Source organism: Tinamus guttatus, unplaced genomic scaffold (genome assembly GCF_059628265.1).
Source record: "Tinamus guttatus ecotype Peru unplaced genomic scaffold, ASM5962826v1 Tinamus_guttatus_pri_ptg000601l, whole genome shotgun sequence".
Taxonomy (NCBI): domain Eukaryota; kingdom Metazoa; phylum Chordata; class Aves; order Tinamiformes; family Tinamidae; genus Tinamus; species Tinamus guttatus.
The window spans coordinates 3,896,344-3,908,704 of record NW_028289135.1 but is presented as its reverse complement, the minus strand read 5'-3'; the positions used below and the strand labels follow the sequence as shown (position 1 = coordinate 3,908,704).

At 41.7% G+C, this 12,361-nt stretch overlaps 1 protein-coding gene across 1 annotated transcript in view; it reads right to left on the bottom strand.

Annotated features, from left to right (window-relative positions):
* SLC35F3 (solute carrier family 35 member F3) overlaps positions 1-3,894 on the bottom strand; it is a 153,459-nt gene extending 149,565 nt beyond the window's left edge. The window contains exons 1-2 of the mRNA XM_088534894.1: positions 3,821-3,894; positions 3,321-3,550 (exon numbers count right to left, since the gene is read on the bottom strand). Coding sequence (XP_088391020.1) covers positions 3,321-3,550; positions 3,821-3,873 — 283 coding nt within the window. The 5' untranslated portion in view covers positions 3,874-3,894. The remainder of the gene's footprint in view (positions 1-3,320; positions 3,551-3,820) is intronic.
* Between the last annotated feature and the right edge of the window lie 8,467 nt (positions 3,895-12,361).

Genomic DNA, 12,361 nt, shown 5'->3' with positions numbered 1-12,361 from the left:
TAGGAATTTCAAAAAACGAGAACTGCCAAATTGGATGAGGACCTATCCTCTCTCTGAAGGTGGCTAGAAGCTACAGAGAAAGGCGCTCTCAGCGAGAAGCTGGTCTGCCTCTCAGCCTGAAAGAGCCTAATTTGTATTCTGCAGAATGAAGTTTAACATTCTCTCCAATGTTCCTTTCCTAATTATGGTAATTCTAGATCTTGCAACTACTATAAATTATAATCCTTTTGAATTCTTGATCTCAAAATTGCACATGGCAATGAGTTTCAAAATCAGATGCTTATTTTTCTGTTTTTTTTTTTTATTGATAGCTTTTCAGCTTCATTGTCTGTTCACATTTTTCCTCTTACAATACAGTAAGAAGAAAAGCACTCTTTGCCTGTACAATACTTGCCAGCACTTTATGTACCTTTGTCCCAATCTCTTTGAGGTAAACAGCCAAAACTCTCCAGTGTCTCCTTTTAGACTGTCTGTACATATTCTTTCTCCTTACGCATCTCAGAGTCTTCTGCTATCTTTTGGGGAGAAGCTAATCAATATTGCATAACATTTCATCAGGTTGTACCACTAAATTTTTTAAAGATATCGCAACACAAACACGTATTAATCTAGTTCCTATAGCACACCTACAATCTTGTTTGCAAGTGCAGTTAAAAAGCAGAGGTCTTTCACTGAACTGCTTACTGACTCTGCCTATCCCCTTTCATGAACTGATGTAGCAATATGAAACGTTGTGGGGCAGACCAATAGCACTTTGGGGGAATATACGAGGCTTGTATTTGGGATTTAACGCTTGGGCTATTCACCTGCCTGAATCTCTACAGGAGCGCAGAATCCTTGTCCAGTCCAATCTATACCACTTTGTGTCTTCAGCAAATCTTGATTCTACCATGACCACAACCATCTCATGTATAGGTATATTAAATACTGGAGCTGGTCCACAACCTTACAAAATCCCAATCTATTTTACATAGTCATTTATACAACCACAAAGCCAGTCTCCTGGCCAGCTTTGGGGAAATATCAATACTTTATCTCCGACTTGATGACAATTAACTTCTTTGGTAATTTCCTTCCCGGAGTTTTTCTAAAAACTGTGAAAAGCTTTCTGAACAGCCCAAATAATAATTTTATTTAAATAAAGAGCCTAAATGAAGTATGTTAAGAAAAAAATAGATCTAGCATAGGAAAAATAATAATAATAATAAAACAGATAGATCTAACCCTACAGGTGACAGAGTAACAAGAATGTCATTGAGATGGATGAAAGTTGATCAGTTCAGACTGGATTACTTATTTATTTCCCAGGAAACAGGTTCATTATTAATGAACTCTATTAATTATACTCATTATTTATCTAGTGCCAACATCTGAGCATCTTTCAAACATGCACAATAAGAAGATAAAAAGTACAAGAGTGTAATCTGAAGTTAATAGAAATTACTTTTGTTGACAGTTCTTGGGCAAATTTAAAGCTAGTAACTGTAAAGTCAAAAAGACTCATATCCCAAAGCTAATTGCTTAAGTCCAAAACGCAGAAATCTTCAAAAGAATTCTAAGTAGCTGTTACAGCTTCCCTCTTTTGTCAGTTTACTCCATTTACATGCGTTTAGTCCGCTACTCAGCTGCTGTAGATAAACAGAGCTCTGCTTCAGCCATACTGTATTACACCAGAGAGAGAGATGGTCCGTTTTCTCTGAATATTGTTTTTCACATATCTACCAACAAGATTTTAAATTGGCAATGATTTCACACTACCTATTATTTTCAGGAATAGACTTAAGAAACCTCAGACATCTCCCCCTTGTCCCCCACAAATTCAAGTATGCAATTTTATTAATCAAATGAGTTACCAGAAAAAACACAACTGGAAGAGTAAGCTTAGTCTGACTCCTTTTTCAGACACAGTTATAAATTTCAACAAATAGGTTATAATTGAACAGCCAGCATGACGTTTATTATTTTAGAAGGCTCAGCCTCAGTAGCTCAGTGTGATTTCAACTGGATTGTTAGTCACTATGTCAAATAGAAGCACTAATATCCAATCCACTCTGGCATCAGTATATGGTCTGATCATGAGAACTGACCCAAATAAGCTTTATTCTTAGGAATGGTCCCGATCCAGGCAATGGAATTGTTCTTATACAAAATTCATACTCCCTGTGATTAAAGGTAGTAATTATCATATACTTCTGTTAAAATCACAGTAAAGAAAAATAAAGGACTCTAACAGAAAAGGCATTGGAGTATTTACCTGCAAAGTCCTATTATCAGGTAATCGTGAGCTGTTCTTCCTCATGAAGAAACCAAACAAGTGTTATCATCTACTGTGTTTTCCTATAGCTTTCCCCTTCTGCCTGCCAGTATGCTTAGTAACGATAATCCATGGACATTCTAAAATGTTTACACTGACTACTTAAAAACGCACAGCACAGAAACAGTCACTTTGTCACAGCCAGTTGTCCAAGTAATGATTTCTGTCATCGCATCATCCTTCTTACAACACAAAACTGCAGTTATGAACAGCATTAAGACAACCAAAATATTTTTCACTTCAGTTAAGGAAGTGAAATTAATTCTTAAAACTTGTCATTTCATGCAACTGTCTTTGGTGGTGATGAACTATGGACAAGAGTGTTACATGCAAACATATTTCTGGTTGATATATTAAAGCCTCTCATGCTATTATCTCCTTTGTAAATCATGTATGTGGCGGAGAAGTAAGGCTAGGCTTCTCTTTGTATTGGTATCATAGGAAGTTTCTTTCTCAAGTGCAGGAAGATGGAAAAAACAGTTGCAGTACACATAGGAAAGGCATAAAATCCAGATCAAATATAACTACTGTGAAAATCTGACAGACCTTTAGAACAATGGAAAGAAATACTGACAACGTTACTTCTAAAAATACGTATGTGCATGAACGCACTGGTGTTTGGAGAGAGCTGTCACAAATAAGGCAATCAACATACTCCACCAAGCGCAATAGTAAGTCAAATACTTGCTCTATTTCCTTAACAGAATCTAACTGTAGTGATTGAAGCCCGCACTCCCACTAGCCATAAGCTGCCTAACTGTTAACGTGCTGTGCTATAAAATCCTGAGCAGAGAGTGAAAGCACTTGCACGGGGGGTGGTCCCCACTCAGGTGACCCAGCCTGTGCCTGGGCTGGAGACGCGGCGCCGCACCGGCTGTCGCACCGGGTGTCGCACCGGGTGTCACGCCGGGTGTCACGCCGGGTGTCACGCCGGGTTCTCGCAGCGCGGCCCGTCGCCGGTCCCTCCGTGCCGCCCCCGGCCCCGCAGCCTTCGCCCCGCACTCACTCTTGCAGCTGGCGGCCCAGGGCTGGTAGCCGTAGTAGCCGGTGATGCGGAGGATCCTCTCCTCGATGGAGGTGAGCCCCACGGAGGCGCTCGTGAGGTCCTCCACGGAGCGCGACCACTTCAGGTCCTCTTTGATGGCCTCGTCCACCACGAGGTACTTGAGCTGCCGCAGCTGCGGGCTGATGTCGGAGAGCCGCCGCGGGCTCACGTCGGGGGAGCGCCGCATGCCGCTGCGAGCGGGGCACGGAGAGGCGCGTGAGCCGCGGCGCGAGGCGGCCCCGGCGCCACCGCCGCCCCGCGCGCCCCGAGGCGCCTCCCCCGCCAGGTGAGCGGCCCCGCGCCCCGCGGCGGGAGGAGGCGGCGGCGCCGCCGCAAACTTTCCTCGCCGGCCTCCACTTCGGCCGCCGGGCACGGCCGCGAGGTGGCCCCTGCCCTCCCTGCCTGCCTCCCGCCCTCCCTCCGGGCGCCGCCGTCCCGCGCTGCCTCCCGGAGCTACTCACAGGCTGCCGGCTTTGCCCGGCGCGGAGCCGTTGGGGAACTCGCGGATCCCCATGGGGAGCAGCAGCGATGGCTGGGGGGCGCCCAGGCTTCCCGGCGGCGCGAGCCGGCAGCGCTCACCGGCCGGCCGGGACACGGGGAAAAGGAGGCAGGAGAGGAGCGCGGGAGGCAGCGTGGCGGCGGCTGCCGAGGGACCGCGGGCTTGCGCTCGCCGCGGCGAGGGAGGCAGGGAGGGCGGGCGGGCGGGAGGCAGCGCGACGGCCGGCCCACCCGCGGAGCGAGCGCCGGCGGCGAGGGCCGGGCCGGGCAGGGCGCGCTCCGCTCCGCACCTCGGCGCGCGCCCGCCGGCCGCCAGCAGGGGGAGCCGCGCGGCCCCGCCGCCGCCAACGGCCGCCAACGGCCGCCAGCCGCCCGGCCCAACGGCCGCCGGCAGCGGCTGGGCGAGGCGCTGCCCTGCGCGGGGCGTCGCTTCCTGCTGTTTTACTCTTTCCCGAGCAGTGTTGTTTTCACGATGTCAGTGAAGCGACACGCGGGTGTTAATCCCTTCCCCTCTGCGGGCGAGTGGCCCTGGGCAGGCTGGGTGGCAGCGCTGGCGAGCTTGAAGTGAGCATGCATGGCAAGACGGGCATCTGGGGAGGGAGAAGTGAACGCCCAGGGGTCAAAAAGAGCTAACGGAAATGGTTAATTAAAATGACACTTCAAGCTTTAGTAAGAGGCAGCATCAACACAGCTAGCTCTCAGGATTTTCAAACCTTGCTGTAGGTGATATTTCTTAAAAGTAGCAGTTGCTGGAGACATGCAAGTAAAAATATGTTTGTGTTTGCGTTTTGTGATTACAAGTTGACATTTTAATGAAAACTGAAACATGACAATGTCATGTCAGAGAATGCCTAACCATTAGAATGGGAATCCTTTATGATTTTATACTTGTGGGATTTTGGAGCTGACAACATTTTTAGTATGAGAAGAGAAAAGGTATTGGAGTATTACCGGTGATACCAAAAAGAAGCAACAAGTTAGACAGAAAACATTTGCTGAACAGCATGTGCTCTTTTAGGAAATGCTGTCCAAAACTGAACAGGATTTCACTCACAGTTTAAACTGGAGCCACCTAGTATGCTGTGCAACACCAAACTGGAGACACTATAAATAGCTTTTCTGCAGTCGTCCAAGCAGTGAATAGTTAGGAAATAATATATATTAAAAACTGGCAGTGTCCTGCAGCAAGGGAACAATTAATAGTTATTTCAGAGTCTGGTGACCTGTTATATAAAACTTCTCTTTTAGACAACATGAAATTATATGCTTGACTTACAGTCAGCTCTTAAAAGACACAACCATTAAGATATATTAGCACTGTATTGTCTACAATATGATGCCATGCCAGAGGAAAACATGATTTAAACTGCATTTATTTTCCCCTCCCATCAGTACTAGCTTGCCAAAAGTCTCTCTGGGATAGAAGTTAATACTCATCAAAGTATTATTCATCTCATGTGAAGGATAAGTGAGATTTTTTTAAAAAGATGAGACTTTTGTGTTTAGAGGATACAATGACAGCAGTAGGATAATGTAGTAGAGCTAATTCATTGGGCAATGACATAACCACAACTGTAGAAAGCACAATGTGAAGTTAACTTTTCCTCCTTTTTCAGTTCTTAGAAATCATGCTTAGGAGTTTAGAGTCTTTTAAGGCAACCCAGCTCCTCTCGCCTTCCCCCCCGCCAAACAGGTATTCTGACTAGGTCTCTGCATAGCTGATGTGTGACCTGCTTTTTATGTTTATGTTTAGCACTGAAGGTATATACAGACCCATTAATCAGAGGTTATGCTCTAAGGGCTTTGGGGTGTTAGAGACACAAATGCAATGTGTGGGATTAAAGCCTCATATAATATATGGAAATGCTTATATAGCAAAACTACTCATTTTCTCTAGTTTCTGTTGAATTTGGCATCCACATGAATATAATGCTACAATACCTCCAAAGCGTCTCTAGCTAAATCAGTAGGACTGACTTAGGAATCATATACTATGCAGTCTGAATAAGAGTGCAACTTTGAACACGATCTCTTTCACGTGCAAAATATTTTGAATCACCAACATAAAATATTATATTGCTACAGACTTTCCAGTCTATCCTGGAGAATCTTACTTGCATTCATGTTTTTAAAATACATTATATTACCTTTCAATATTTTAATGACACCCAGAGAACAAAAAAAAAAAAAAAAAAAAAAAAACGATAGAGCTGACAATCAACAGCAAACACACAACAGGTCAAGCACAAGCAGTCCAGCTACCTTCAACAGACTCACCAGACCTGCTTTCTCAAGCAGAGACGTTGGGAGAGCACAGTCAGATGAATCAGAGACAAGTTGCAGCGCGTCTTTGATGTAAGCGCCCAAGTTATTCTGGGACCCCTGCAATGCACAGGCAAAACCAAAGCATCAGGATTTCAAACATAACTCCTTGCTGAAAGCAACTAGAAAACTCTGAAAAATTATGATGTAGTTGCCTGTTGCAGTCAGCAAGGAACGTTACAGAGTGTCCATTTCTGAGAAGTCTGCAGCTCTATAGAAAGCTGATTTTAATCTACTGCTTTGAAGCTGTTGAATATGAACTGTTTTCTTTTCCCAGACACAATGGGAAATAGAATTCCCTTAGATTTGAAAATTAAAATAGGCTTACTTTTTTTTTTTTTCTTTTTCCCCCCTCTATCATTAGATAAGAAGTACAGGAAAAAAATAGGCTATATCATCATTTCTGAGCAGTGTGTGAGCCCTGCCATTCTTTCGCTTCTCAGTTCACGTGGAAATTTAACATCTTAACAGAGGAAAAAATAATATTTGTATCTAAAGATCTCCTTCCAGCAAGAGACGCTGAAAGCTGTAAGAGGTGTAATTGATGGAAAGTAGTAAGCAGCCAATCTCTTCAATATCCCATATTTTGAGAAATGCTAGAAACTTGAATCCCAAAGTCATTGCATGTTCTACATAGGCTTGATATCACTTTATATTCTCCCATTTCAAGCCATACATATTATGAATAATGGACTACGTAACAGAAATTACTAGCTACTGATCTGGCAATTTTTCACTATCTGTCTGTATATCCATCCTGGCTTGTCCTTTCCACATTGTGGTGGATGCAACAGGGCCATCATTTGGCTGAGCGGGGATAAGCCAAACACTCCAGAGGTAACAAAAAGAGGGGAACCCAGCTACAGCCACTGACCCTGGCTAGCTCTGAAAAGCCACAGAGAAAAAAGCAGTAGCCACAAAAATACATAGGGAAGAGTGAAGGACCCCAGTCAGACTGTGAAGAGGGAAAACGATTTGTGCATGGCGAAGAAAGTCACTTTGGTGATTCAGAGCACAGCATTCATATTATGCCTAAAGTTGCTTATTGTGCTAGCCCCAAGAAGAATGTGGTAATTCTCAATCTTGAGATAAACTTTTGTTCTTCTAGTTTTGAAGGTGCTCTTTAAAACTGACATTTTTGATGCAGAAAACATGCCACTAACCTTGGACTGTGCGGTTTTCTCAGCAGGGGTAATTTTTGAAGAGAAAGGAACACTTGGAGACCAACTTGACAGGCAGTTTTTATTGTATGAAGTTAATGGCAGTTGCTTGAAGCTGCTCAGGTGTCTGAAATGTTAAAAATCCCAAAGCTGAATATTTGATCTAAGAGCACAGGAGATGAAGGGGCATTGCACATTTGCCGCATGGTTCTGTAGAGTACAGCAACTTCTATCTATGCATTTTGAATCCTATTCCAAAGTTAACCATCCTTATTTCTCCAGTTCTTCCTGAAATAATTTTAGAAGCTACTACAGATGTTTTGCTCTGCTGACCAAAACCCCAGGCCAGCTGCTTCTTTCCCCATGGACGTAAAGCGCTCTCCCTTAGCCTTTTATTGTCCACAGTGCATATATTTCATCACATAAGATAAGGGCAATATCTCACTGCACTGCTTTTTCCCCCATCTGTTTTTAGAAATCAGAAGATTTCATAAAAATCTGTTAAAGATACAAATTTATAGTAAGAATAATACTAAAATCTGCAAGCAGTTGGCAGACAGTTCACAAAGTTACTGCTCTATATCGGCTGCTCCATATTCTTCTGTAGATACACTGCGCAGGGGCAGAAGTTAGCACTACTTTTCCATGGGAGCCTCAAGACAGCACTGCTTGTTACTGTAAAATGGAGTAGCGTTAGAAAACAAGTTATTTCATCCTGTATTTCTGTAGTGGATGATGATAAATTTGTAGTGTAGTGATGATAAATTTGTAAAGAAAATTAAAAAATAAAAAAAATTTGTCAGTCACTGCTGAGTGGACTTCCCTATTTGTAGAATTAGTAAAAAGCCCAAGGCACCTCATTAACATGCTTGGTATTGAGCTTGCCTGGCACCAGTGCAGTTTAGTCCTGCCAAAGGGCATGTTCTGAAAGCTTTTAAATCATATTTTTAAAGGTTGAGTCAAGAGAAGATGACCTTGCAAAAGCAGTAGTCCTGAACAGTCCAGATTTTTTTTAACAGTCATGTGAGAACTGCTTACTGCACAGAACTATAACAGACCAATTTTTCCTTGTGTTATTCAAAGCAGAGCTGTATTTTGCTTTGCATGCTTATTGGGAAGCTAGAGCTGGATTTTGCTTTGTATGCTTATTGGGAAGCTAACCACAGAAGTCTTCATTTGTAGAGTCATGTGCACTAGCAACCTTGCACTAGCAACCTCTCACATTTTTTAGTACCTAAAGTACTGCAGCATCATATGGTGATCAAAAAGTAGACAACTGAATTTACATTCGTATCTGATCATTCATATCCATCACGTAACTTTCACTAGTGCCTCATCTTTACTTAAAAATTCACATCTCAAAAAAAAAAAAAGTATATGAAAGGTACCAGCAGTTGTGCGTAATCTTTTCTACCAAAAGATCACAAGGATCAAGATGAATGTCATAGCTGCTGTTGAAAATCATGCATCTATGGCATGCATACCTGCACAGAGTTAGGTTATCAAGTGAATTGCACCATAATTCTCATACAGAATGAAGAGTCTCTTAAACAGAACCTCAAAACATTGTTTTGTAAACTGTTTAGTTTATTCATTCACATGTAAGGTGAATATCCTAGGCAAGTAAAAATATGGTTTACAAATGGTTTTCCCAGATGCAGTTGGTCTTTTGTATCTAGACACAAGCAGCACCGTTTCTCAAGAGAGCTGAGATGTACTCGTTCATACTAGTTTCAAGTCGCTACAATTTAAGGGAAAGCTATCCAGCAACTCAAAATAATCTAATCTGATTTCACATTGGTGAAACTCTGCAGGCTTCCTGGCTTTAGCATATAACCTCAGAATTCACAGGCAGACGGCTCGGGTGGAAGAGTGGTATAGCTTTTCTGATCAGTCACTTTTATCATATTTTCAAAGAAAATGATTGCAAGGAAAGTTTTTGTATTTACCATTGGTAACTTCTACTTGTGTTTTTTGTTAAGCTAAAAATCAAAAACATTGAATCATAGAGGTGCTAATGTTCCTTTATAGGTAATCTTTCTGCTAAAACACCTTCTCCCCCCTCCCCATCGTCCCCCCCACCAGACTACCTTAACTTTGAGCTAGTTAAAAAGGTCTGCCTTTATATACAAAATTTCCTGTGTTGACCCATGCAAAATTCCCATTCAAGGATTGAGAGGGGAATCTGATAGGTTTCTTGAAACCATATTAAGCCATTTCAGCAATGGAGAAAACAGGAGACAATGTATGAAAGGCAAATGAAAACTGTGCTTGAAGGTGAGGGGGAGATCTCATCCTGTTTAGATATCTTAATTAGGAAAGAAGCAGTCACCATGACTAGCTTAAAGTATTGTCCTTGAAAAAAAACTTCCTGTACAGTAGGAATCCATTGCACTTGTCAAGATGTCATTGCTTAAAGCAAAATTCAGGGGCTGGCATGTGTTATGGTTGACCTTGGAAGTGCTGACAGCCATATGCTCCGTGAGAGATCCCCAAATGCAGACTACTTACGGCAGACTTGCACCTCCCACCCGATGTCTCCTGCCTCCTTATGTCACTAAGAGATTTTTGACAGTGATCATGGCACACCGTAGTGCCGGAGCAGAGTCCCACTGGTGAGGAAGGCAGGCAGAGGAGCAGGCAGGGTTCCTGAGCACCACTGGTCTGAGCATTGGTAGGCAAAAATGCATATAATCGTGCCCTACGAGATTTGAAGCAGCCATTTTCAAAAAAAAAAAAAGAGAGTGTTAAAGTGTCCCTTAAAACAAAATGATCCTCAGACCAAATGAAGGGGATCTAAAAGTCCACTTAAACAAAGCACCACTTACACGGGAGGTGCATTGTTAGTTCCCATGAACTGTAGAGTTTGCCAGGCATCTGACCAAAAGAAGAAAAACATTAATCAGGACCTTTTGTATTCTATAGAGCATTTGTTTATAAAGATAAGCCAGAATTCTAGCTGATATTCTTTGGTTAAAATCTGTAATAAATAGAAAAAGGAAGATTTCAAATTGTTATAGTAGGATTTTTAGAAAATATATCTGTGTCAGAAATCTCAATTTTAGCTGCATCACATCTCTGAAGTAGGAAAAAAAACAGACTAATTTTATGCATTTTTTCTCCCACTACACAAAATAGATAAGTTATGATTTTATAAGTTATGAAAAAAATGAAAAATGGCATATTTTGTGCTTTACTCTGCATTTATGAGGTAATCTATACCCTTCATATCACACATGGGATTTTTATGTCCTCCATGTATTTATTATAAACAGTGAAAGAGAATTAAAATATTATTTTCCCTATAATGTCCTATAAAACATTAGCATATAAAACAGTCATTATTGCTGCTTGAACACAGAGCTACTCATAGTATTTTGTCATCCTCCCATATTCACATGCATATATATGCACCAATAAAGCTCTAGCTCTCACTCACTACAAAATTTAATGTCTTGTAACCTTAAATCTGGTGCCTCTTTATTAAAGCAAAATAAGCCCTCATCATGACAAATTTTATTCTGACTTGTTGCACCAATTATGGACCAAGGTTATATTCATTCCTTCTGATGCCATAAATATAAAAGGCCTTTTATGCAACTTCTCTCTCATGCTATATTGAGAACTTGTGTAATCTCCTTTTGGAGACCAAAGCCCCCCTGGATTATTGGTCAGATGGTCATGTCGTTCCACAAACCCCGAGTTAATTTTGTGCTGCAGTGGTCCGTAAAACACAACCACGGGATCTGCTCATGGCTGAGCAGGACCTCCCTTCCCTCCGTCCTCCCGTAGCTGTGGAGGAGACCGGAGCCTGGGCACGTTCTCAGCTTTAGCAGGTGTAAAACCCCCAGTGTTACACACAGGTAGAGTTGTAATAGACAGAAACAATTTCTGTTTTAAGCAAAAGTCTTACTAAAGATCAAACTAAAAAAATATGAGAAATAGTCAGATCAAAACATGAAGTTGAAGGGATATATATATAAACATATGAACGCAATAAACATTCAAGTTAGCAACAACTTTTTTTCTGAAACTGAATCTGTGGACTAGCAGATTAATTCTAGACTCTGATATATCTCCCACTAGAAACTACATATTCATCTTCTGTGATCAGTAATTTCTGCAGCAATTGCTTATGTTATTTTAGTATTGAAATATTTTCTAAAACTAGGACAGACAATGCAAATGATAAAAAGTTTCCATTGACTGAAATAGAGGATTTAAATTAATATGAAGTGTATTTGTGATTATTTAGCTATGTTGTTGTTTAGTAAAACTGGGGATTGACTTTATTAGACCTTTCTATAGTTAGTGGATAGACCTTTCAAAAAGCAAACAACTGAAACCAGAACATCTGCAATAGCAGAAAATGTACAAAAACCAGAGCTACCTCTTTGGTTTTCCAAAGTGCACTTATAGTCCAAAGAGAAAATCTGCATGTCATTAAAGAAACCTGCATTTTTCATGCCACCACACCACAAGATCATATACAAACAAACCTTTTTAGAAAACCCTTTGAGACGGACGGAGATGAAAGCTGTTTTTCAGGCTTGTGCCATCAGCAGTAGTAACAAAGGTTCGCTGTTCAGAAGACACTGCTTTGAGGAGGAAGGGAGTTGCTTTCACTTTCTCTGCTGTTTTATTCCTACAGGGCAATGGGACTGCCCAGGAGTAACATTTCTTTTGCTTTCTTAGGTCAGCAGATCAGAATATAAATAGGCAGGGCATAGCAAGAACATGCCATCTCTACATAGCCTTATTAAACTGTAGTTGTTGGTTTGAGGAAAAAACAACATGAATGCTTTAACCTATTTGTTGTGGAAAAAGACATATTGATCTTCCTGTTTGCTTGGTGTAGGAGGAGTAGTAAGGGCCTTAAATATTGGCAAAAAAACTTAGCATGAACTTGAGCAGACCTTTCTGTTGGTAAGCATAGTTCAACATATCAGTGGATTGCTTAGGAATTGTGCTGGACTTCCATCACACGTATTTAAAAAGTTGGGCACATTTCTGTAAAGGGCC